This window comes from Panthera pardus, unplaced genomic scaffold, assembly GCF_024362965.1.
Source record: "Panthera pardus isolate Hobbes unplaced genomic scaffold, ASM2436296v1 HiC_scaffold_10, whole genome shotgun sequence".
NCBI lineage: Eukaryota > Metazoa > Chordata > Mammalia > Carnivora > Felidae > Panthera > Panthera pardus.
This window is the reverse complement of record NW_026526655.1, coordinates 94,697,607-94,725,596: the sequence shown is the minus strand read 5'-3', so window position 1 is coordinate 94,725,596 and position 27,990 is coordinate 94,697,607. Positions and strand designations below refer to the sequence as shown.

Sequence of the window (27,990 nt, the reverse complement as noted above, 5' to 3'; positions counted from 1 at the left end):
TTACATTTGCTCTATAGTTACCAAAGACATGGCACATTTTCTGTGTAGCAGAAGTCACATTAAATTGGCAGAGTTCTGAGCACCCATGAACTCCCAGTTAGTTCCCAAGGGACAGTGCTCTCTTATATCATCCCCCTCCTGCTATCTTGACTTCTTCAAAATAAGCATGGGCTCTTCGATGAAAACGTCTTTCTCTTCCAATGGCTTTTCCATTTATTTTGTAACTGATACAAAATTGCACAAGATTATCTCTACTCAGATCGTCCATTTCTTCACCATATTTCCTCTCTGCAATCTATTTCCTGCCTCTATCTCATCACTGAAACTTCTCACTTCCTTGCCACATCTGCTTTGTAATCTCTTTTCCAATTTGACATTGTTTCCCTCTCCTTGCTTCTTGTAATTTTCTCCCAATCCCCTCCTCTCTCTCTCAGCGCCCTGAGTCCCTGTGTACATACCACCCTCTAACTGTGGGTACACCTCCTTGGCTTGACCCCTTGCAGTTCTCCCACCATCCTCAATCCGCCAGGGATCTTACCTACTTCCAGGTCCTCACAGTCTCCTTTTTGTAGTGAACTCCCAAACTAACATACCAACCCACCCCTTCCCACAGGCCTGTCCAACAGAAAATCGCTACTTGCAAGTCCCAAGGTTCCGTCCAAATGCAATGCTTTAGAACCCATTGCCTTCTATATCCTCACCAAACCAGAGTGGTCTTCTATTTTATTGATTGCATTTCCATCTCCCCACTTCCCAGGGCTGAAACTTGGGAATCATATTTAACTCAACTCTCTCAACTTTTGTCTCTCTCAGCTTTACATCACTAAGTTATGTGAATTCTTCTTTCACAATAGCTCTTAGGCTCACCACACTCAGCACCTGTCAGGCACACTCCCACACCAAGCCCAGGACTCTTCCTGGTTCCTGTCACCACACACAGGCACTTCTATAATTTCTTAATAGAGCTCCCTGCCATGAGTCTCTTCCTTTGAGTCCATTCTTCACAATAACAACAGCTTAAATTTCCTAAAACATGGTTTTCATCATTCCCTGGCTTAAAGTTCTTTAGTGACTCTGTTTTATTGGGGGAAAAAAACCCTTCATTTAATGAGTATTCAATGGACCCAGTTTCTTTATGTATTTAATTTCTAGTCTCTTATTTGCCCCTATGATAAGTGAGGCTCATTTACAGCATGATGCCTCTGCTCCACAAAATTAAATCCCACTGTTTTTCAAGGACCAGATTGAATCTTACCGCTTTCATGAAACCTTCCTGGGAACAGCCTTGTTCCCTGCCTAGAAGTTTTGAATAAAAACCAATCAGACCATAAAGTCAAGCAGCTTTCACAAGGTCACATATTGCTCAGTGGTACTTTCTTTCTTTCACTTTTCTCTGTGGCTGTTTCTGTCTTTGTTTTCCACCTATATCAAACCTTCTCTCTTGTTCTCTTCCTTCCAAATCTTACCCAGCATTTAAGGAACATAGTAAGTCCCTTCTCCTCTTTCAAGCTCACAACAAGCACTTTCTCTACTGACTTATGTGATGTGTCCCTTACCCTATTGAACACTTTCAGGAGTTTGGACGATGTTTTAGATTTCTTTACAACCCTTAAGAGTACCTAGCCTTGGACCTTCTATATAGTCACCGATTAATAAATAGTTGTTGGCTTGATTTCTTTAAATGAATCCATCAAACACATGTAGAAGAAAGAGTTCTAATAAGGCTTTTATAGATGGGGAGCTTTTGAAAGTGGAATAGAAGTATTTACCTGGTTTTGGCATAGAGTTCATTAGAATGTCCAATAATTGCTGTTTCCTAAAACTATGTATTTGCGACACATAATGTATTGCTGATTTTCCACTAAAATCACAGAGTTTAGGATCTCTAGGAAGAATAGAATTAACATAAAAATTATTTAGTTAAATCTATTGAAAAAATATGAGAAGAAAAACATTGACATCAAATAAACAAAAGTAATCATGTGCTTTGGGGCTAACAAGAATGATTTTAAAGTGTATGAGATAGAAAGTGATAATTTTTCAAGATTTTAAATTAAAGGAATATTCTGTATATCTTATTCCCACTCCATCCTAGAAGTATTCCAATATTTGCAGAAAATGTCAAACTTTGGACAAAACTTTTCATAATTCTTTAATGATGAGTAAATCAAGTAAGGATCAAAACATCTTGATAAGCTGTTGTCTTATTACAAATAGCTGACTTGCTTAGTTTTTTCTTTCCAATGAGTTAAGCTTGCTTTCTTGATATTTTTTGTTTTTCTAATGCTAGCAGCTAGCCTTTTTGCCAGTCAAAACTGTAGAATAGAATAGAATCTCTCTTGACAAGTAAGCTGGGGGCACCTGGGTGGCTTAGTCGTTAAGAGTCCAACTTCGGCTCAGGTCATGATCTCGCAGTTCACAGGTTTGAGCCCCGCATTGGGCTCTGTGCTGACAGCTCAGGGCCTGGAGCCTGCTTCAGATTCTGTGTCTCCCTCTCTCTCTGCCCCTCCCCTACTCATGCTCTCTCTCTTTCTCTCTCTCTCAAAAATAAATTAAAACATTTTTAAAAATGTAAAAAAAAGAAAGAAAGAAAGAAAACTAAGCTTATATGCTTATTTCACAGGCTCTTGGTTGAGTGGAGCGAACTTGTCATAAAGTCCCTCTGCATGACCTCTTCATCTTTCTTCGCCTTGCCCTGTGATTGTTAAGCCTGACCAGCTAATCTCAGGGCTCCTTGCAATAGCACAAATATCCTCTCCATGTTGCACTGAATCTGAGGATTAGATAGATAACAGCTCAGAGAGATTCAAAGGGCCAATAGTAAGAGCCCTATTGGCAGATTATGGTGTGGGAAATAATGATTACACTTTCTGCACTGGTCACATTCTGGGACACAGAACATGTTGAGCATGGTCTCCAACCTAACAACTTTGAATTTGAATCTTTTTATTGCTATAGGACTGGGAAATGTTTTATCCTCTGAAAAAATAACCCCTTATGAGCTTTTCTCCATCAAAGGTCATGATTCAAAAGAAGTAGGATAGGACCAAGAATCAGGGGACTGCCTCTGCCTTGATAAGTGGCCTTAAGCAAGTCACTTAACTCCTTGGGACTTCAGTTTGCTCATTTGCCTTGATTAGTGTTTCTCAATGCGGCACTTTTTGATTTCCTATATTCTGGACCCCACTCCAGGCCTACTGAACACCATCTCTGGGGTGCTGTCCGGTACTCTCCATGTTAAACAATCTCTTTAGTTGTTTCTTAACACTAAAGTCTAAAGTAGCTTCAAACTTCCATCTTTATCCTATTATAGTAACTGGTCCTTTTATAATAGCTCGTGTTCTTGACTATGCTTTTGTTCTTGAAGCTCCCTTCTACTTTTTTTTTTCTTTCCAAAACAAAATTCATATGAAATTCTGAGAAAGAGCTGCCCATCTGTTCTTATTGGATGATATCTAGGTAACAGCATTAGGACACTGGAATTCTAACATGAAAAACTGCTTATTAACCTACTGATTTTTTTTAAAAGTCAATTGTTTACTTCCCCTTCCCCTAAAAGAACATGCTGGCATACAGTAATTTTTAGATAATTAGAAATCAGTATTATAAATTGCTTTTGATAATTGACAATGCTTTCTGAAATAATTAGTAACATGTTGGGGGTAAGAAGCTACATACTCAAGGATTATCTGACATTCTAAAAAAAAAAAAAAGAAGAAGAATTATTTGACATTCTTCATAAGTACCAAAAGAGTATTTACACAAATAAAACAAATAGTCAATATCATAAAAATAATAGATAGCAACATCTAACATTTGCACATTACTTTGCAACTGCTGAAGTCCCTTTTATGAACATGAATTTGCATTCGATATATAAAATTTTTTTAAGATTTTACTATGAAGCAATTTCTATACCCAATGTGGGGCTTGAACTTAACAACCCTGAGGTCCAGAATTGCGTGTCTCTAAGTTTACAAGTGACTTCTGACAATAACAATGACATAGACTCTCTTCCACTGGTGCCAACTGACCACTCATACTCACGCATGATGCCTGAGGAGCTCAGACAGAACCTCCACAGGTCTGTAGACTGTTAACATATCAAGACTCTCAAACAGATCCACATCCCTCACAGCCAGCATCAGAGGGGTCAAGCCATGTTGGTTTGGGAAATTTATATCCAGGAACTCTTCAGATGCCTTTGAAAACATGAAGCTTTATTTTTATTATGTTTTTACTATTTATACTAATCTTTGCATTTTCCTTGCTTAGCCAAATTCTCATTTTAACTTCAATACATTCTTTTTCTGTTGTTGTTTTAAGTTTATTTATTTTTGAGGTGGGGGAAGGGGAGAGAGAGCAAAAGACAGAATCCCAAGCAGGCTCCATGCTGTCATCACAGAGCCTGATATGGGGCTCTGGCTCACAAAGCATGAGATCATGACCTGAGCCAAGATCCAGAGTCAGATGCTTAACTGACTGAGCCATCCAGGCACCCCAGCTTCAACACATTCTTTCTCAATATCTATATTGATGAGGAGCTGATGAATTGAAAGAACACAGGCCTGAGAGACAGACCCGGGTTTGAATTTTACCTCCTTAAGCTGATTATTTAACCTCCCTGATAGGACTATATCAAGGGCACTTGATAAGATCACCCTGTTAAAATAAAGGAGGGGCGCCTGGGTGGCGCAGTCGGTTAAGCGTCCGACTTCAGCCAGGTCACGATCTCGCGGTCCGTGAGTTCGAGCCCCGCGTCAGGCTCTGGGCTGATGGCTCGGAGCCTGGAGCCTGTTTCCGATTCTGTGTCTCCCTCTCTCTCTGCCCCTCCCCCCTTCATGCTCTGTCTCTCTCTGTCCCAAAAATAAATAAAAAACGTTGAAAAAAAAATTAAAAAAAAAAATAAAGGATATCCAGCTAAACAATAATTTTCACTGGCGACACAGTAATACTAAAAAATTTATTTGGTATTTATCTGAAGTTCAAATTTAACCACGTCTCCTGTATGTTTGTTTGTAAAATCCAGCAGTCCTACTCACTGACCTTCAGAGTCCTCAGCTCTAGAGTAGGAATAACAATGTCTTCTTTGTGGGGTTGTTTTGATGATTGGTGATAGAATATGAAAAGCACTGAGCAGAGTGTTTGACACATGCTCAGTAAACATTTCTGGAATGAATGAATGAGTTACAAAAATAAGGCAGGTATGTGTGTGTGTGTGTGTGTGTGTGTATGTATGTATACACACACACACACATATATATACACATATAGTCAAACGCAGGTGGATATACAGATGATATTCGTTGTTTTAATGAAAGCAAAATTTAATTTGGATAATTCAGAACTGAAAACCCACTGTAAGGCCAAATTATCCAAACTGTTTATTTTATTTACCAAAATAATTTGCTACTTTCCATCTCTATTTCACTTTATGCCATGTCAGTATAGTCTTGTGTTTCTACCTCAGTTTCTCTAGGGACAAACTAGAGATAATGATATTACCTCAGAGGGGTGCTATGGGAATTAATTAATTTTTTTTCAGTCTCTGAAAAGAAGTCACCTCTTATATCACTGTTTATTATTAGTTAGCACCAACACGAAAGGTTTGAACTGAGAGTAGTCTTGCAATAGCACATTAATTCAGCACCTGCTTATTAAACTTTGGATTCAGGTACAGACACCAGTTTCTTAAAATGTGGCTGCTAATCTTTATGGGTGAAAATGTGGTTATGAAAACAGATACTGGATTATAACAACCGTTATGAATACCATTAAAATAAAATTTATTGCCTTTCAAAAAATTTCTTAAAAATTTTTTTTTCAATGTTCATTTATTTTTGAGAGACAGAGACAGAGTGTGAGGGGCAGAGACAGAAGGAGATATAGAATCTGAAGCAGGCTCCAGGCTCTGAGCTGTCAGCACAGAGCCCAATGCGGGGCTCAAACTCATGAGCCATGAGATCATGACCTGAGTTGAAGTCAGACGCTTAACTGAGCCACCCAGGCACTCCTAAAAAATTTCTAAGCTTTAGTCATGGTTTACGACAATTTTAGACTATTGTTTAGTACAACAAAAGTATTTAAGGAGTTCTTTGGATTTTGTTGCAGATCCCCTTGAACTCTAGGTGACCAGAATATTGTTCACTTTTTCTTTATCTGTTTGTGTCTTGCCCATAAGGGAATGGAAGAAACTGTTTCCTAGCAGCAATTGATTTTCTTTCAGTTGGAAGGTCATGTGATCTGACAGTATCTCTGAAGGTAAATACCAAGAATAGACAGTTGCTGGTCACCAACAATTAGAGTCCTTGGTTATGCATATGGTTTTGTAAGTTACTTCAGGAAAGAGTATCTATGGGTAGAAAATCTAAATAAGAAAATCAATAACTTGGGAAGAAAGTATTTTAAAAACATATCCTTTTAACTCCTTTAGTTACAACTAAATATTATGCAAGGCATAAGCTCTCTGATTCCCTTTTCAGGCTAAAGATAATAAGTGCAGCTGGTCCAAAGGGATCTAAACAGCAATTGTACAATAGGCAATGATGTCAAGGGAACTCCTCTGAGCAAGTTGACAGCAGTTCTCTGGGGGGCATCCTGGGAGCATATTATTTCCCATGGGTGCTATGTGACTTCTTCTAGCATCCAGCTGGAGGAAGGTAGAAATAGCCTGCTGCTGTGTTCTTTTATTATCCTGTTTTCCACCCCAATGTCCTATTTGATCCTGTTTCTTTCTATTTTCTGCCTGAAACTTTCTAGGACTGCATTTGAAAAGAACTCATTTTTATTTAAAATGAGTCATGTGTAGTCTATGCCTTTCATATCACTCACCCACCCACCTACCTACACAAAGGCAGAAGCAAACATCAATATAACTGACCAGCAAGTGTTGAAGTTGTTCAAGATCACCTTGCCATGAAGTTTGTAGAAGTTGCATTTGGGGAGCCTGGATTCCATTGATAGCCAAGAGTTGTCTTTGGACGTGGCAATTAGCCACATGAACTGCAGTTTGATTGCTGTAATTACAAAGGGTGATATCTGCTCCCTTTTCCAGAAGAAATTCAACAACCTGCAACAGCACAACATTCTTATGTAGCATCTTTGAGTGCAAAGAGTATCTTCAGGGCTATGCAGAAAACTTAGACATGACTTTGATTCATGATACAGAAAAATAGAATAAGAGGAGCATAAAAATGAAGAATTGATTTTGATGCAGCTAACTGCTATTTGCCTTTTTTTTAAAAGATTTTATTTTTAAATAACCTGTATAACCAACGTGGGGCTCAATCTTTACAACCTTGAGATCAGGAGTCACATTCTTTACCAGCTAAGACAGCCAGGTAACCTTTGGGGATACTATCTTTGTCTTAAAACTAGACATCTGTGAGTATTTTATGTTAAACCCACATAAAGCATCAAAGTCCTACTAGTATCACCTACAATTTGGAATATAAAACCCCTAAGTTTAGACATAGATCCTTGAATGTTGCAAGTATTTCCACAAGTATTTCTAGGGAGCAAATAAATGCTATTCAAAATATTGAATGCATAATTTATTCAACAAATAGGATTGAGTGATTAGCATTGGTCAAGAACTGTCCTTGGTGCTGAGACTTCAACAATGAAGAAGGCAGGGACCAGCCTTGAAGGCATTTACGAACTAGTGAGGAAAAAAGACAGATAAAAAGACAATTGCAACAGTGTGTTAATGCATTGATAGGGTAAATATAGAAGGCTGAGGGTGGGGGCGCCTGGGTGGCTCGGGTCGGTTAAGCATCCAACTTCGACTCAGGTCATGATCTCACGGTCCGTGAGTTCAAGCCCTGCGTCAGGCTCTGTGCTGACCGCTCAGAGCCTGGAGCCTGTTTCAGATTCTGTGTCTCCCTCTCTCTCTGCCCCTCCCCTGTTCATGCTCTGTCTCTCTCTGTCTCAAAAATAAATAAACGTTAAAATTAAAAAAAAATAAAGAAGGCTGAGGGTGTACTTAGAAGAAGTGTATTAAGCTGTCTTGGGACAGTTTAAGTCCAAGAAGACTTCTTGGAGAAAATTATGTCTAAGCTGAGAACCAAGGGATCAGAGATGCAGTTAACCAGGCAAAGACTGGGGGAAAGATTGCTTCAAGCAAAGGATATAGGATAAACAAAGTACTGTGGATGCTATGGACTGAATTATTTCTCCTCAACATTCATATGTTGAAGCCTTAACCTCCAATGTGACTGTATTTGGAGAGGGGGCCTCTGGGAAGTAATTAAGGTTAAATGAGATTGTAAAGATGGGGCCCTGATCTGATAGGATTAGTGTCACACAAGAGAACTTGTTCTCTCTGTCTCTCTGCCAAGTGAGGACACAGAGAGAAGGTAGCCTTCTATAAGTCAGCAAAAAAGTTCTCACTAGAAACCAAATTGTCCAGAATCTTGATATTGGACTTCCCAGTTACCAGAACTATGAAAAAAATAATTTCTATTGTGGAACCTTAGTGGCTCAGTCAGTTAAGCATCCAACTCTTGATCTCCCTCCAGGTTGTGAGTTCAAGCCCCATGTTGGGCTCCATGCCAGGTATGAAGCCTACTTAAAAAAAAAAAAAAAAACACCACCTAATTTCCATTGTTTAAGCTACTCAGCTATGGTATGTTTGCTATGGAAAGCCCAAGATGACTAATACAGAGGGCAAAAGAACAAATAACATTTAAAGCTCTGGAAGGAATTAGGCATAGCTGGAGCTCAGGATGGGGGAAGGAGGGTAAGGAAATGTGATGGAGAGGTCAAGAGTAGCTAAATCCTAAAAGGCTTTACCAACTCCATTTAGGAATATAGTTGTATCTCCAGTGAAAGATTTTAAACAGAGGGATGACATGATGAGATCAGCATTTCAAAAAAATTACTGTGGAGGGGCGCCTGGGTGGCACAGTCGGTTGAGCAACAGACTCCAGCTCAGATCATGATCTTGCGGTTTGTGAGTTTGAGCCCCGCGTCGGGCTCTCTGCTGACAGCTCGGAGCCTGGAGCCTGCCTCGGATTCTGTGTCTCCCTCTCTCTCTGTCCCTCCCCTGCTCATGCTCTGTCTCAGAAATAAATAAACATTAAAAAAAATTACTGTGGAGAAGGGTAGAAGTTGGGAGACCAATGAGATTGCTACAGTAGCTTCATGGAGAAAAAATGGCTACTGAATCAGGGAAATAGATTGATTCTACTGAATCAGTCAGTAGAAATGGAGTGACTGAGGGTATAATCCATGAACACTTAGGAGGTAGGGCTAATTAGATGTTGGTGTTGATGGTGAGTCAGAAATCAAGATAACTCTCAGGTGTTTTACTTCAGTCCATTTTTGTCTATCTTTCCTACTGTCACTGCAGACAGGGCTACCATGATCTGTTGCCTGAAACAATGCAATGACCTTCTAATAAGTCTCTCCATTTCCAAATACCTTTGTCTGAAACTCATTACAACGGACAGAATAAAAAAGTTAGATAACTGTAAGTGTTACGAGGATGTGAAGAAATCAGAACACATATACACTGCTGTAAATGGTACAGCCACTTTAAAAAGCATTCTGGGGGTACCTGGGTGGCTCAGTTGGTTAAGTGTCTAACTTTGGTTCAGGTCACGATCTTGCAGTTTGGGGGTTTGAGCCCTGTGTTGGGCTCTGTGCTGAAAGCATGGAGCCTGGAGCCTGCTTCAGATTCTTGTCTCCCTCTCTTTCTCTGCCCCTCACGCTCCCTCTTTCTCTCTCTTGCCCTCTCCCTCTCTCTCTCAAAAATAAGCACTTAAAAAAAATTTTAAAAAGCATTCTGGGATTTCCTCAAATGATTAAACATACAGTTTCCATATGATTCAGTTAAGTCCACTTCTAGGAATTCTAGGAGTGGAATGAAAGAGAAATTAAAATATATGATAACTTTAAAATCTGTATGCAAATGTTTATGGCAGCATTGTTCATAGTAACCAAAACATGGAGACAACCCAAATTTCCATCAATGGACAAATGAATAAATAAAATATAGTATACCCATATAATAGAATATTATTCAGCTATAAAAAGGAATGAAATACTGATGCATGCTGCAACATGAACCTTGAAAACAGTATGCTAAGTAAAAGAAGCAATCACAAAAGATCACATATTATATGATTCTGTTTATATGAAAGTCCAGAATAGGAAAATCTACAGAGACAGAAAGTAGATTAGTAGTTGCTTAAGGGCTATAGCAGGGAAAGGGAGGAAAGATAGAAAGTGATAGCTGAAGGGACAGGGCTTCTTTTTGGGGGGGCAGGGAGGTGTAGAGTTCTTTTTGGGATGATGAAAATGTTTTAAAATTGACTGTGGAGATGATTGCACATTAATGTGATTATATTAAAAACCAATGGATTCCACACTTTAAATGGGTGAATTGTATGATATGTGAATTATATCTCAATAAAGCAGTTTTTAAAAATCCCTCTGCATGCCTTTGTGGCCCTGCAGGATCTGTGCCTGGCCTTCCTTTCCAGCCTCATCTTATGCCACTCTTCCTCCTTCCTCTGCAAGTTCTAGTCACATTTTTGCCTTAATATGCAAGCTTCTTCCTAACCAAAAGGGTTATCTCTGTTATTCTCTCTCCCCCAACTGCTCTTCAAATGTCATCATTCATCATTATTTTACTTAGCATAAATGTAACCACCTCAGTGGGGATTTTTCCAGCCACCTTATCAAAAGATGATTCACTCTACTGGTTACTTTAAAGAACTAAGAGTAATTTGTAATTTAACTAAGTGCTTTTTGTTTCCTTATTTGTTGTGTTTCACCTTCAATAGCATGTAAGTCCAACATTGCAGGAGATCTTATCACATGAATAAATGTTTAAGGAATGAGTGAATGAACAATTTAAGATAAATAGATGGTGATGCTATTTAATAAAATGGAAAGCACTGATGCTGGCACTCCTCAGAAGAATTAGATTTGGGGATAAAGACAAAGAAGACAATGAGGACATACTGTGTTTGAGGTCTTTGACATGACATGTAAATGGAGATATATGGTTGGAAGCTCAATATACCATATATATACTCACACAGATCTAGATCTAGATCTAGAACATATATGTATATGTCTGTGTATACAGTGTATATATACTATACACACACACAGAGGAATTCAGGTGAGAGATGTGGGCTGAAGTACAGAACTAAGAGCTATCCCCACAATATTAGGCAACACCAATATTTAATGGATGAAAAAAAAAAGAATCCATAATGAGACTAGAGAGATACTGCCTGGGAGGTGAGGTGAAAATACAGGAAGAAGCTAATGGAAGAAAGCATTTCATGAAAAATTGGTGTTTAAAGTCGCTAAGATCTGATAGGTAACAAAGGACATTATAGGGCATGTTGGCAAGAGCAGTTTCAGTGGAGTAGTAGGGAACAATGCCAGACTGCAGTAGTCTTAAGAGGTGAGAAAGTGGAGGCAGTGAGAATCAACCAAAGGAGCACTCTTTATAGGGGCTGTTGAAAGAGAATTCTCCAGGGGCACCTGTGTGGCTCAGTAGATTAAGTGTCTGATTCTAGACTTCAGCTCAGGTCATGATCTCTCAGTTTGTGAGATACAGCCCCATGTCTGCCTCTGTGCTGACAGTGCGGAGCCTGCTTGGGATTCATTCTCTCTCCCCCCCTCTCTCTCAAAATAAATAAATAAACATTAAAAAAAGAAATGGGGTGCCTGGGTGGCTCAGTTGGTTAAGCGTCCGACTTGGGCTCAGGTCATGATCTCACAGTTTGTGGGTTTAAGCCCCACATGGGGCTCTGTGCTGACAGCTCAGAGCCTGGAGCCTGCTTCGAATTCTGTGTCTCCCTCGCTCTCTGCCCCTCCCCTTCTCCCGCTCTCTCTCTCTCTCTCTCAAAAATAAATAAACATTAAAAAAAGAGAGAGAAAAAGAAAAACAATTCTCCAGAAACTCTGGGAACTTGTGTTTTTGTAGGTCTTGTGAAGAGAGGCACTGACTGCCTTTGCTCTAGACCATATTTAAAAAAATTTTTTTAATTTTTTATTTATTTCTGAGAGAGTGAGCGGGGGAGGGTTAGAGAAAGAGGGAGACAGAGGATCTGAAGCAGGCTCTGTGCTAAGAGTGGAGAGCCTGATGCAGGGCTTGAACTCACGAACCATGAGATCATGACCTGAGCCAAAGTCGGACATCCAACTGACTGAACCACCCAGGTGCCCCTAGACTATGTTTTCAAAGATGTTTGTATAGTGAGTGACTTTGCAAGGTAGAGATAATGTCTCTTCCTGGAGCATTGGGAAAACATGCTTACTTTCCTAGGTTTCCTAAGCTCAGGTTTCCTCTCTTATAATTCAACCCATTGTATGTGCAGGTATCACCTCTTCATACTGCCCTGTAGAAACTGGGGCTCAGAGAACTGAAGCAAATGCTGATACTACTATCATTACTATTGTGAATAGTAAACTGTCATTTTTCTGACTCAGGAGTCTCATGTCTTCTGCCAGACTCTGGAACTGTGGTAGGCTAACTTATTAGGTAGCAAGTAAGGAAAAATCTCAGATACTTCACAGTTCCTAATTTTTGCAAAAAAATGAGGTGATTCTGAAAGAGATAGGAATGACAGAAGAAGAACGAGGGCTTCGTGGGGGGTAATTAATGAGATTTAAAGAAAGTTCATGGGAAGTGGTAGCAAATACATTGACCAAATTGTATGGTTGATTAGGTAATAAATGATCCTCCATTTTATTGACTATTAATGCCTGTTTAAGGAATTGGGAGGCAGTTAAAGGCTAAGTGCCAAGAAATAAGTTCAAAAACAACTGCTTCCTGGTTTTTGATGATTTTTCTACAGGTGTTATCTTCCTCACCCATCTGGCAGTCAGCCTCACGACCATGCCACTATAACATATAATACTAAGATTTGTCCTGGGTAGGCAGAAGGTTCTACTTCCTTTTAGACAACAGTTACAGAGATACATATCTTTTCTGGGCTGGAAAGAAGGAAAATTCATGACTGATACAGGCAAAAACCAGGCAAACTTGGAACTTTGGCTCATTCATTTGGGATATGGGTAGTGAGATGCATTATGCTTGTTAAGGAAGAGTGACATTCATTATCTTAACAGCTCAGTCCTTCCTGCTGACAACCTTAGATCTATTTAATGATGATAGTGAGGTCTCAGAATTTTTTGCAGTGGGTTGCAGCCACTGTAAGGGAGCTTTAGACCTCCTGGGGAGATTTCCTTGAGCGGACAAATTCCCATGATAAATCACAGAACTAGTGTTCAGGTTCTTATGCCCTGGACGGGATTATAATACTGTTGAAGATGACCCAATGGTAAGAGAGAAAATGACACAAAGAAATCTAACAAATTTTTTTAAGCAAAGTTCTTTTTCTTTTCTTTTTTTATTTCCTTTTTTTAAAAAAAATTAAGCCTTATTTATTCTTGAAAGAGAGAGAAAGAGAACGAGTGGGGGAGAGGCAGAGAGAGAGGGAGACAGAAAATCTAAAGTGGACTCTGAGCTGACAGCAGCGAGACAGATACAGGGCTCAAACTCATGAAATGAGAGATCATGACCTGAGCCAAAGTCTGATGCTCAATCAACTGAGCCACCCAGGTGCCTCATTAGCAAATTTTTGTAATTAACCCCACTACCCTGGAAAACTCTCCTATTCCTTATGTTAAAACCAGGTAAAAATTTAAAGATGTTATCATGACAAAGGATTATCAAATGATTCAGATTAAGGTAGAATACTTAAAAAAAAAAAAAAAAAAAGGCCCTACTATGAAAACCCAGCCTGAGTCAACCAAAAGGTGCAAACCCTGAAGCTCCAGTAAGAAAGTAATGTGCCTATGGCCACTGAGTCAAGGGATCCCTGAGGCTGAAATCGATGGTGTCAGTAACAACGACCTTGCCACCTGATAGAGTGCTTTGTATGGACCAAAAACATTATAAGTTCATTTTGTTGAACAAGAAGAAGCCTCAATGCTTCTGGAAACCAAAAATAAATATGCGTTGCTTATTGGTCTGGAGCCATTCTCTTTCACCATGTTCCTAATCCCTCCCTCCCCCTGTACCTCAACCTCAACTGCTTTAAAGATAAAGATCATTATAAGTGGGGCCAAGGATACACAGTCTTCAAAGGGGCCTGAAGGCTATAGCCACTGACATGACTAGGTTGATGAACAGTGGGAAAGGAGAGACTCAAACTTTTATGGGTCTCTTAGATACAGATTCCCAAGTCACCATCCTGCCTAGTCCCTTGGGAAAAGTGGGTGCCTGAACTCAGTTAATGGGGTTTGAGCAAAGTTTGCAGTAGGTAAGGAAAGCTAAAATGATTCTGTGGGCGGGGCCCCTTGGGCCAATTCAGTGGATTATAGCTGTGGCTTCCATCTGAATGTGTAATGGGAATTAATGTGTTATACATGTATACTCCCTAATTCCATTAAGTGTCAAGAGGATTCTTCTGATTGTGATGAGCTATTATGTAGAGAAGTGCTAGTATCTTCAGAGTTCCTGACCCTTTTCAGTCTATGACAATAATTTTGCCAATTGGGGAGCTTCTGGCAAAGGGAGGCAGCCTCTATCTGGAGGTATTTCTTGGGGATTTGGACTTGTTGCCTCTTTGGCATGTCTACTAGATACATCACTTTTAAAAAGCAGACATTAGGGGTGCCTGACTGGCTCAGCTGGTTAAGCATGCAATGCTTGATCTCAGGTCTATGAGTTTGAGCCCCACACTGGGTGAGGGATTACTTAAAAAAATAAATACATTTTAAAAGGCAGATATTAGCTTGCTAGTGGGTTCTTGTCAAAACTGAATGCCTAATCCAAGGAGATCTTATGGCTCTCAAGTGCAATATTTCCATTTTGGGGGTGAGTCAACTAGAACTCAATGAATAACAAGGTAGGAAAAGCCCAACAAGCCTTGTTTGTCAAGTGGAAATGGTGTATTTAAGAATGCAACCAGTCTGGGCACATTGGCATCTCTGATTTACATGAAAAAAAAAATGGTATCTTTCCCTTTGCTGGAAATTTTAACCCCCACACCACCACCTGAAGCAAAACTGCTGGCTTAGGGGTACTTTCCTTCACAAGGATTTCCCTTGGTGCCTGGGTGTATGTCACTAATGGTTTAGCCAAGATGAAATCTGATGGTGTGCACTGGACTATTGCAGCTGTTTGGCCTCAGTGCCAGCTATGCAGAATTGACAATGGACATGTTGTTCCACTCAATGGGTAGAACTCAAGGCTATTCTCAAGCTCTGACCAATACTCCCCTTGATGAACCTTGTTATATTTTTATGGATTCTTGGGCTGCTGCTAATGGTCTAGCTCTTGGGTCTACCACTAAGAAAATTCCAGACTGGCAGATTAAAAACACTTCTCTTGGAGCACCTGGGTGGCTCAGTCAGTTAAGTGTCTGATTCTTGATATTGGCTCAGGTCATGATCTTAGGTTGTGGGATCCAACCCTGTAATGGGCTCCACACTGAGCATGGATTCTCCCTCTTCATCTCTGTCTGCCCTTCCCCCAATCTTTCTCACTCTCTCTCAAAACAAATAAATAAACATTTAAACAAAACAAAACAAAACAAAACAAGATACTTCTCTTTAGGGACATGACCTATGGAAATAAATTGTCTGGGTCAACTCATGTAGAACTCCAATGCAAGGATCCATTCTCTGATGAGACAGACCGGAATAAAACTAGTGAACGATCCTGCACAACCCAGATTGCCTCCATTGCTGCCTGAACCCATCATCTTATTAGACATGGCAACACAGCCATCAATACAGACTGGGCACAAAGTAGAGAACTCTGTTTCAGACACAGGGGTGAAGTTGCAGCCATTGAAATGGGATACACAGTCTTTGTGGTGGTTGAGGGAAAGCAATGACCCTGGTACCTAAAAAGAGAACATCTTCAGTCCCATGAAGTATAGGGAAGGGAGGGACATTGATGACCTTTGCTCTTCAGAACCACCCTGGGAATTTCCCTCATGAAAGAAAATGTCCTGGTGTGTCTCTCCCAAACCATTCAAAGCAACTTAAAAGTAACTGACTACTAGGTCTTCTATCCCTTGCCAAACATCCCTGTTCATGACATGATTGCCAATTTCCTTAGCCTTACCAGGAAGTCTATTACTAACTGCAGCCAACAGCTTTGCCTCTTGCACTTTCCATCTAAAAAACACTTGTCTACACCTCCAGATTTCTTCCCACTACCATCCCTGCAGCCACCACTCCTCATTCTGTAGGGTGCATGAATGCTGCCTGGCTGTTGGCAGGGACAAATAGGACTGATAATTCTCCTAAATCAAGAGCCAGACTCCATTATTCAGATTGAATTGGGAATCCTAAGATCTACCAGCCAGTTGAGAGATCACAGGGAGACATTGTCAACCTGTGCCCCTTGACTAATGTAGGTCCCACTCAGAGGGGTCCAACAATTATAAGCACACCTTTTTGTCCCCAAGGGATACCCCAGGATTATATTTTTTGTAGAGAAACCTGGCATTAACTTACATGCCTCCTGAAAACATGATGACTTACGCTTTAGGGGTGGTCATAAGAGACCTTCAAATCTTTAAGTAAATACCATCAGTAGATGATGTAGCCTCAGATGACTTCAGAGCTCTCCCCAAAATGATGCTGCCAGGTTACTTGAGGGAGCTTCCCAGAGGGGTGGCTGACTTGTCATTTATGTGCCACTGTGGACAATTATCGCTAAGACAGATGTCCAATTAGAAAAAGTAGAACAAAATTTGTTCCTGCCTTTACCTAAACTTATCAATGATACCACCTCACCTCTGCAGGACATTCAGGTCATCAGTCAAGACAATGGCCAGGGTTGTTATGAATGATAAAATTGCCCTAGTCTTCCTCCTTGTGGGCCAAGATGAAGTCTGTGCAATGGCTAATACAGACTTTTATACTTGGGTTGATGACTTGGACCAAGTGAGAAGATCAACAGAGAAACTTAAGGAGAAAACCATCTGGTTTATGGGATTTGTTCAGCTGGTGGTGTTCAGGACCATGGATTGCATGGTTGATGCTAATCTACAGTATGGCCTCATTCTGCTCCTTGGAGTTCTATTGACAGCAGTTTTAACTGAATGTTGTATGAGACAAATTAATGGATTTGGTTCCAGCCTCTGTTGATCAGATTAGTCAGAGTGGTATGCTCATGGGAAAATTCACCAGAAGCCAAGACAATGTATAAATGAAGGGTAGATATTTTCAGGAGACAAGTCTCCCTTGGTCTCTCACATTTCTACAAGTCTTATGAGCAGAGGCATTGACTGCCTTTGTCCCAGGGTCTCTTTTCAAGCTGTATAGTGAACAGCCTTGGAAGATATCTCCCTCTCAAGCAAGGAGTAGCTTACTACTCCTTACTATAGGAGATTTGTGTTCCCTAAATTTAGAGTTCCTCCCCTGCAATCCAACCTACTGTTTGAGCAGAGGTCATCTGGTCCTCTTCCTACCATCCTCTGGGAATCAGGACCAAGGTAAATGATACAAAACTGATAATACTCTGCCTAATGTTATTGTTATGAGTAATAAACTGCCCTTTGTCTCTGAACCAGTTTTGTTCCTTATGCCAAGGGTCTAAGAAATTGGAGCAGGCTAACCTGTTAGCTTGTAAGTATGGTAAAATCTTACATCTTTCATAGTTCTTGACATAGATCTGCAGATGAAGAGGTCTGAGAGAGGAAAGGATGTGATTAGAGGATGATGTGGGATCAGTGTTTGTTTATATGTCATCAAAAAGGAGATATCTAAGCACGTTAAGTTCTAATGGAAAGTAGCATCATTGTCAGTAATAACATAAATATGGACAGCACACATGTGTCCATCAAAGTAGGAGAGACAGATAAGTTGTGGCATAAATAGAATACTAGATATCAGTAAAAGTGAAAACCCATAACTACATGTCTCAAAATGGGTGAATCTCAAAAACCAATAATGATCCACATATGAGTGAAAACATATGGTATCTGTCTTTCTCTGCTTGGTTTATTTCACTTAGCATAATACCCTCCAGTTCCATCCACGTTGCTGCAAATGGCAAGATTTTATTCTTTCTCATTGCCAAGTAGTATTTCAGTGTATATACAAACCACATCTTAACAGAAGACCATGGGGGAATGGAAGGGGAAAAAAAAAGTTACAGACAGGGAGGGAGGCAAACCATAAGAGACTCTTAAAGACCGAGAACAAACTAAGAGTAGATGGGGGGGTCGGGGAGAGGGGAAAGTAGGTGATGCGCAGGGAGAAGGGTACTTGTTGGGATGAGCACTGGGTGTTGTATGGAAACCAATTTGACAATAAATTACATTTTAAGAAAAGAACAAATAATGAAGAGAAGGAGCAAGTTACAGAGGAACACATGTAGTATAAGTTTGTTTTTATAAAGTTCAGAAACAGGAAAAAGTACATTATGCATTATTTAGGAATATAAGCAGAGATGGCAAAACCAAGGAAATGATTACCCTAAAATTCAGGATAACGATTATGAAGGGTGGGGGACACAATTCAAGAGGAGCACATAAAGGGCTTTTGAGGCAAGGCAACGTTCTAATTTTTGGCTTGGATGGTAGGTACCTGGGTGCTACTGTCATTTGTGTTTAAGTTGTATATATGTATATATATTAGCATATATGCTACGTTGTATATATATATAAGTTGTGTACATATATATATTTGCATACATATATATATATATTAGCATATACGCTACATTTTATAATTTGTTTAAAAAGTGTTAATAGGAAGGAGCCAGAAGAGAAAAAAAGCTAAGAATACAGTGAAGAGAGAGGCTAATTGAGATGGCCAGGCAGGGTTGAGGGTTCACACGCATTTAGACTCTCAAGACATTACAGAGGCATCAGCCTGCTGTGTTGAGTGAAATGTGTCTTATTCATCCTAGTGTCCTCATTCTAAGCCCTTTCCTATCCCCCTTGAAGCCTGTCTTCAGGCATTCTTTCATGGAGGTAAGTGATTATGCTATTCACAAACATCTCATTCTTGGAATCTTTAGCTTAGAAGATTACCCATGGGCCCAGGACATCACACGGTACCTCTGTTAGATTTTCTTCTGCTGCAGTAATGAGAGGTGTATTTCCAGTCGTTGGATGCTGAAAGTTAAGGTTTCCAAGGATGGAATGGACTTTACTAATATAGTCACAGATGAGTTCCACATCACCCCTTGAAACTACTTCCAGGAAATCATGAATCAGTTTATTTTTATTCATTTTGCTAAGTCCATAAATTTGCCTGGCAAAGAAGAGAAACAATTAAATGAGAGTCAACAAAGCATGGGTGGTTCAAATGTAACATAGTCTATCTTTAGTGTCACCTCTTTCCCTCTTTTATGTATAAAATACTGTAACAGTTTTAAAGACAATTTTGAAAAAGAGGAAAACTCAATAATCCCACCAGCCTTGGTTTTTTGCATACGTTTTAAATTAGAAATAACAATTTTCACCATCACTTTGTGAGATCTGCTGTGGTATAGGAGAAGAAAGGATGGATCTACACCAGAATGGAAAGAGCATAGGCTCTGGAGCCTGAAAGAATTTGGGTTTCAATCCCTCATCCATAGATTCCCAACTGTGTAACCTTGAGCATGTCATTCAACTTCCCCAAATTTAATTTCCTCATCACTAAAATGGAAATGACAATTTCCTCTTCAAATGGTTGGTGAGGATCTGAAATACTATATACAAAGAGTTGGCACATTCTTTGGTGAAAATTCTTGCAGGATTTTATTTTCTCTAGCATTGATTAGTAAAATCCCTGTAACTATTTTCTTTATGAAAGTCCTATTTTCCTAACAATATTATAAACTCCTCAGCAGCAGGGACATTCCATGCCTTACACTTTTGTATACGCAATGACTCGAATACAGTGTGAGTCATTGAAGAGCATGGTGGCCACTGTTCTAGATTTTCCAGGAAAGTCCTTATTTTAAACATCCCATTTTGGTTTTCCAAATCATTGAATATCTTAGACTGCAATTTTTGAAATCACCAGATTACCTTCTCCATGGAGCCTCTTGCTGCTGGAAACAGCAAAAAATCATGTATCAGACCCTATATTCCAACTTCAGCTTCCAATACCATAGTCACTGCATGTAGACACACGCTATTTCATTGAATGGGCAATTTACTTGCAATGAACTGGCATTTTGTTGAAAGCAAGAGAACAAAAAGCCCATTTCGTAGTACAACTTTGTAGATAAAAGTTAACAAAAATAAGCAAGAAAATGTCTAGAATTGGCCTTTAATGTTCTAAATACACAAATGCCTTCAGAATTCATAGACCAGACTACATAGAGCTTTTTTTTCCAAAGAGAACATGTACTTGACTCCAGACATAGTACTATTTGATAAATTCATCCATTCGTTTAAGAGGATACTATATGTCCTTCAGTTGCTTTTATTGACCTATTCACAATCAAAAATAACATAAAATAGTTAAAGCAATGGGGTGCCTGGGTGGCTCAGTTGGTTAAGCCTCCGACTTTGGCTCAGGTCATGACCTCACGATTCATGAATATGAGCCCTGCATCAGGCTCTGTGCTGACAGCTCAGGGCCTGGAGCCTGCTTTGGATTCTGTGTCTCTCTCTCTCTCTCTGCCCCACCCCTGCTTGCACTCTGTCTCTCTCTCTCTCAAAAATAAACATTAAAAAAAATTTTTTTTAATGTAGTTAAGACAAACTGTGAGAAAAAATGCATGGTTAAGAGTCAAAGCAAGCAACAAATAATGAATCTTATGATGTCAGAGAAATGGGATGGCCACACGGCTGAAGCACTCCATGGGAAAAAAGGTATCAATAATATTTGGAGAGCTGGAGAGAAGAGGAAAAGACAGTTTTGATGAGGGAAAGGGCAGGAACAAGGCCAGTACCCAGGGTCAATGAGGAGAAAGTGGACCAGATGGGAATTTATACTACTTCTAACCAGGATGGGAAGCCCATAGAGAGTTTTAAGTAGTGTGTTGTATGGGGTGCCTGGGTGGCTCAGTCAGTTGAGCAACTGACTTCAGCTCAGGTCATGATCTCATGGTTTGTGGGTTCAAGCCCTGCATCAGGCTCTGTGCTGACAGCTCAGAGCCTGGAGCCTGCTTCACATTCTGTGTCTCCCTCTCTCTCTGCCCCTCCCCACTCATGCTCTGTCTCAGAAATAAACATTTTTTAAAAAAGGAGTGTGTTTTAGGAACAGTGGGACTTTGGGAAGGTTATTATGATATAGAAAGGCAAAAATAAAAATTGAAAGTAAAGCTTAAAGGGTTTGTGACTGATCGACCATGAAAAATGAAAATGAGTCCAAGAGGCAGTGTTTGAGCAACTGGTGAAGACCTGATGCTGGGGGAGGGGGGCATTTGTTTTTACAGAATGATAATCGATGAGGTCAGCAACAGAGCCAGAAGGTAAATAGGATATCTTGTTTCCTTGAATCAAAGAAATGTGGCCTTAATTTAGTGCAGTTTCCTAAACTAGCTTGAGCATAAGAATTATGCTGTCCCTTTGTTATGAATAAAGATCCCCAGGTTCTTTTTGATTTAGTATGTATGGTTTGAGGCTGGAGACTCTCCGCATTCTTTGTTTTAATTTAAAAAATAATAATATGCTGGTTTTATTTATTTTTTAATAGACTCAGGTTTTTTAAAAAAATGTTTATTACTTTTGAGAGAGAGAGACAGAGAGAGGGAACGAGCAGGGGAGGGGCAGACATAGAGGGGGACAGAGGATCCAAAGCAGGCTCTATGCTGATAGCAGAGAGCCAGATGTGGGGCTCCAGCTCACAAACGGCGAGATCATGACCTGTGCGGAAGTTGGACTGAGCCACCTAGGCGCTCCTATTGATTCATTTTAAATAGACTTTATTTTTTGGAGCAGTTTTAGGTTCACTACACAACTGAGTCGAAAGGGTAGAGAGTTCCCATATACTCTTTGACACCACACATACATAGCCTCCCCATTATCAACATCCAGCACCACAATGGTCCATTTGTGACAACTGATGAACCTACATTGACACATCATTATTATGTAAAGTTCAGAATTTACTCTTAGGGCTCACTCTTGGTGCTGTACACTCTAGGACTTTGGACAAATGTATAACGATATGTATCCACCTATATATTATTTAGAGTAGTTTCCCCTAGAAATCTTTTGTGCTCTATCTATTCAACCCGCTGTCCCTGTCCCTCAACCCCTGGCAACCACTTGTTATTATTATTATTTTATTTTATTTTATTTTTTTTACCATTTCCAGGGTATACCTTTCTTTGTGCGAGCATTCAGGTGATTTCTATCATTAGACAACTTCTGGAAACATTGACCCAGTGATGAGAATCCAATCCACAATCTTTCTTGCAATTCATTTTATTTTATTATTGGTATTTAACATTACCATGTAATCCTTTTGACATAAACTTCCTAGGATAAATACCCATTCTTTCCCCCTAAATTTCTAATAGAGAATAAGCTGAAATAGAGAATCAATTCCTCAAGTCTCTCCTTACTTTTGTTCAAAGTACCATTACATGGGGGTGGGAGGGTGGGAAGGGTGGGTGATGGGTATTGAAGAGGGCATCTTTTGGGATGAGCACTGGGTGTTGTATGGAAACCAATTTGACAATAAATCTCATACATTAAAAAAAAACAAAGTACCATTACATAATGATAACGTAATAATTACAGCAGTAATATCCAACATTTATTGAATGCTGAGTACATGCCATATGTTATTCTAAATAATTTATATATATTTTATCTATTTTATTCCAAACAACACCATCAGGAGAGGAAGATTATTATCCATATTTTACAGATGAGGAAAACGAAGCACAGACGTTGGCAAAATGAGATATCACACGGGAGATGTGTGGGCGCTAGTGCCCAAAAAGACTTAACGCAACTGGCATTTAAAGGAACATTTGTAAAATACGCCTATTTTCATCTCCTTGTTTGGATCCTAGCTAGAAAGGTTGGGGTTAATCATACCCATTAGCAGTACTGGGCTGGGTCTAGCTTTCCTCTTGTTTTATTTTATTTTTTCTTTCTTCACTTTTGATCTTCTTTCCCGCTCCCCTGTGCCTCACAAGACCCAATCGAATGTGCACAAGAAGCCTCAGACATGCAGATATCTTTAAAGGCATATGGTGCTGTTATGTATGTGTGCATGTATTGTAATATATAGATCTTGTTGCTTACTTTTTAACTTAACGCTTTGTTTTTAAGCTTTAACCTTATACTTACATGCACCTCTGGTTGTTTGCTTCTAATGGCTGTATAGTATGCTTCTACCATACTTTATTATCCCGTCTCTTGGTTATGGACATGGAAGTTGCCTCCAACTTCCCACTCCATAAACAGCACTGCAGAAATACACTTGTTCAGGCCATGTTATACACTGTGCAGAAGTTTCCCTCAGGTGAATGAGCCGAATATACCTAATTTCACTAAATACTGCCAGATTATTCCCCAGAATAGCTGTATCAATTTATACTCTCACTGGTAGGGCCTGCCTATTTTCTTTAAGTTCTTCTAAGGGAAGCAGACATTCGGTTGATTGCTGTCACTTAATCATCATTAACATTAGCATTGAATAAGCAGTGTACTTGGAACTTTCCTAAGGGATGAAGGATCAAATGATACACTTGAAATTAGGCCATAGATAAATTTAAAATCAGTATACATATCTGTCCCAGCAAACAGCTTCAAGCATGAATTTATGTACTTATTTTGGAAAGTGCAACGGTACTTGCAATATCACAGGTAAAAGAAACACCTTCAGAAATAAAGAATAATTAAAACCTGTCTTTCAGTAAAGCTAAAAATCAGATACTCAAATAATGACTAGGCAATAAATATATATTTATATCACCAGTTTACTCATAAAGTGAAAATAAACCCCCAAAGGAATTTCTTTCCAAAGTTATTACCCTTAGCAATGAAATGACAATAAGTGTTTAGAGTTGTGGTTTAATTCTTTAATGTAACCTTCGAGTGAGAGCATTTCACAAGTAGTATCTACTATTTCAATAAAAAACAAACATTAAGATTTAAACCAAACTAATATAAGGCTGTAATTTTAACTACACTGGAATTAAATTTTTTAAAAGTAGGCTCCATGACCAATGTGAGGCTTGAACCCCTGACCCTGAGTTTAAGAGTTGTATGTTCTACCGACTGAGCCAGCCAGGTGCCCCTGGAATTTAAAAAATGTTTTAAAAAGAAATAAACTAGGGGCATCTAGGTGGCTCAGTTGGTTAAGTGTCTGACTTCAGCTCAGGTCATGACATCCTAGTTCATGAGTTCGAGCCCCACATCGAACCTACTTGTAAAACAAAGTATCTTATTACCCTGCTTACATTTCATTTGACATCTTATGTAATTAAGACTTAGAGCAACGGGAATCTCCTTTCACGTTGAGAAAATACGGCTAGGACTCATATATATCATACTGAATATTTACAAGAGGATTTATATCATGTAAAGTTATCACGTATTTAAGTGACTAAACTAAAATAAAAGATTGTCCCTAGGTATATTTAAATCGAACCAAGTATTGTATACTTTTCTTCCCCTTACCAGTTTAGCTTGTGATCTAGATCGCCTAAATATTAGAAAGGATTGTCTCAATATTTGAAAAATCAAAGATAGTTTATTACGGCAACTCTAAGGATATAATTATTTGAGATTAGGACAGTTTCCTCTATCAGTTTACCTGATGTTCCTCCTCTGGGACAACCTTTGGGGAGAAAAAAATGTTGCAACATATGGCATTACCTAAAGTGGGCTGAAAAGGAGATTTGGCTTACCTATGTCGTGTTTTGCTGTGGGAGCTGATACACAGTTGAAGAAAGATGGAGAAAAACAGCAGTCCACGTCATCCTAATTTTTGGTGGCAGATTTCTGGGGCAGCTGTCAACCAACACTTCAGTGAGGGATCCATTTAAAAGCAGCATAGATATAGATTTTTTTTCTTTGATTATTTTCCAATGTTGCACAGCTCAAAGTACTTAAAAAAATAATTAAAGCTGGTTCTGTGTGCACAAACCCTTCAGTTAGCTGCAAAGAGACTGCTTAGTTTACAGGCTGTCACCCAGGCAACCATCCACTGTGCATTTAGCTTTGAGAATTGAAGGCAGGACAATCTTGTCCAGGAAGGAAAACAAGCACTGTACACTCTTCAAAGCTGCCATTTAAGTGCTTAAAAGAGTTGGATGTTAGTGTCCTTCCATGGTTGGCACAACTGCCGTTATCATCTTATCCAATGAAATTTTCTCCAGGAAAACCATACCTTTGTAATTGCCATAATGTGCTAGAAGGATGCCTTTCTGAATCTGAATATAAATTGCAGCATGAGAGAAACCAACAGGTTAACCCCAAACCCTGGTTGCATTCTTAGAGTCATATTTGAAAAAGCACCAGTGAATGGAAATTCTTACATGAGAACATATTTCTTGTCTAGAGTTGTGATATTCCCAAACAAGGTCTTCAGTTAACAGACTGCATGTTTGTCCCAGTCATAAACGCTAATAAACCCAGCTGAAAGAGACTTTAAATTCTGGACAACAAAAACACTCTCATGAGGAAGTAGACTCAGGCACTCTAAAACATAGGGTCATCTGCCATTTGTATGCTGCTAGATTTTTTAATGCAACTTACTGGAGGATGCAGGGGGTTTTATTCTACAGATGTACTTGTTTTATATGTTCAACTGAAGAAGGTGAAAAAAATACTTTACCATAGTAACAGCTAACATTTATTAAATGCTTACTAGGTTAGTCCTTTACATGAATGACGTCATTTAACCCTTACAACAGCGCCAAGGAGTTGATTCTATAATCATCATTATTCATCCATTTTACAGATGAGAACATTGAGGCTTAGAAGAAATTTAAGCTAATAAATGGCGGCACTAGGGCCTGAATCAAAGCAACCTGACTGCAATGTTGAAATATTCACCACTTACTATGTTAACACGCAACACCCACACCCACACTCACTCACTCACATACTCCTCAAATGAATGAACACTTCAGGGTAAAAGACCACTCAGAGATTGCTAGGTTTATGTATACTCTTCCATCACCCATTCAGCCTGGAGCACTTTAACGCTAATCCAAGCACATGCAGGTTGTTACTCTGTTTTACTTTCTGTTTTTTACTTTTATTTTAGCAAGAGAAAGACAGCAGGGGGAGAGGGACAGAGGGAGAGAGAAAGAGAAAGAATCCCAAGCAAGTTCCATGCTCAGCGCAGAGCCCAATGTAGGGCTCAACCCCATGACTTTGGGATCATGACCTGAGCTGAAATCAAGAGTCGAAAGCTCAACCGACAGAGCCACCCCAGTATCCCTCTCTATTTTACTTTCTACAAACTTCCTTGTTTCTGCTGCCAGCAGGAATGGTATTTTTTCTTAGCTTTTATGCCAAGAGGAAGTTATAAGTACTGTACTTTCTCATGTTTAGGATTTCTGCAGTGTTATCTTTGGGCTTAGGCTGGTCCGCAATCCATGAATCTTTGTGTCGGTTCCTAAAAACAGTAATCCTTCTCTTGTCTCTCATTTTGAGAAACAGTCATTCATTCAAATCATGTTTTTTTCAAGAAACATGAGTTTTCAGAAACAGTGGCAAGATAAGCATGCAAACAAGGACAATCCAGTAGTCCCCCCTTATTGTCAGGGGATATGCTTCATGACTCTCAGTGGATGCCTGAAACCTCAGATTGTACCTATAATAAAGTTTAACTGTAAATTAGGCACAGTAAGAGATCAGCAACAATAATTACTAAGAAAATAAGAAAATAGAACAATTATGACATGATACTGTAATAAAACTTATATCAACATTGTCTTTCTGTCTCTCAGAACAATTTATTGTCCTGTGCTCACCATTCTTAGGATGCTGTGAGATGATCAAATGCCTATGTGATGAGATGAAGTACGTTAACAACGCAGGCATTGTGCTGTAGTGTTAGGCTACTACTGACGTGCTGACAATCCATCAGAAGGAGGATATTATGCTTCCTGAGGGTGGTTGACCTTGGGGAACTGAAACTGGGGAAAGCAAGACTGAGGACAAGGGGAGACTCCTGTATTGTATTAGGAGATAAGGCTGCCACAGAGCTATGTAGTAGGCTCTAGGGAAGCATGGAAGGGGAATGTCTAGCTTTCTGAGTTGGAAGGGCTGGGGTATATTAATTAGTTTGCTAGGCCTTCCATAACAAAATACCACAGACTTGGTGGCTTAAGCAACAGTTCTCACAGTCCTACAGGCTAAGAAATCCAAGATCAAGGTGTTGGCAGATTTGTTATCTCCTGAGGCTCCTCTCCTTGGCTTGCTGGTGGCTGATTCTTACTGTTCTCATACGGTCTTTTCTCTGTGCACAGGCACCCCTGATGTCTCTCCACATGGCCTAATCTCTTTTTTTTCTTTTTAATAAAAACACCCACATGATTAGATCAGGGGCCACCCTAATGGTCCCATTAACTTAATCACATCTTTGCAAGTCAACTCCAAATATAGTCACATGCTGGGGTTCTAGGGATTAGGGTTTCAGCGTATAAATTTTGGGGGAACACAGTTCAGCCCATAACAGAAAGGCATAGGGAGCCTTCAGAGAATTATCTGAGCTGAATTTGAAGGACAAATAGTTCACCAGGAAAATCACAGATGGAACGATACTGCAGGATAAACTAAACAACAGCATGTCCAGGGGAAAGATAAAAGCATGAAACGCTGTAAATACTGTTTCACGTGTGTGTGTTTGAAAAGCAGAACACACATGGCAGGGCTCGGGGGGATGGTAGGGGTGGGGTGGAGGGGAAGTGGGACTATTTCCAGCTGAACTGGGAGACAATTAAAAGATTTTATTCATGGAGAGATGTGATCATATCTGTATTTTAGGAAGATCCTCCTGACTGCAAGAATGAAAATTAATTGAAGAAGAGGTGCAGATAGAAATGATTAAAGATTATTAAAATGGGCCAGGAAA

General features: G+C 39.5%; 1 protein-coding gene across 2 annotated transcripts in view; it reads right to left on the bottom strand.

The window, feature by feature from the left end:
- The window catches only part of MAP3K19 (mitogen-activated protein kinase kinase kinase 19), a 62,221-nt gene extending 35,677 nt beyond the window's left edge, over positions 1-26,544 (bottom strand). Inside the window, exons 1-5 of one of the 2 annotated variants that reach the window (XM_019454544.2) lie at positions 24,812-26,544; positions 19,059-19,254; positions 6,881-7,069; positions 4,048-4,202; positions 1,770-1,885 (exon numbers count right to left, since the gene is read on the bottom strand). In XM_019454544.2, the coding sequence (XP_019310089.2) occupies positions 1,770-1,885; positions 4,048-4,202; positions 6,881-7,069; positions 19,059-19,232 (634 nt within the window). In that variant the 5' untranslated portion in view covers positions 19,233-19,254; positions 24,812-26,544. The remainder of the gene's footprint in view (positions 1-1,769; positions 1,886-4,047; positions 4,203-6,880; positions 7,070-19,058; positions 19,255-24,811) is intronic. The other variant, XM_019454573.2, reaches the window with a different exon arrangement.
- Between the last annotated feature and the right edge of the window lie 1,446 nt (positions 26,545-27,990).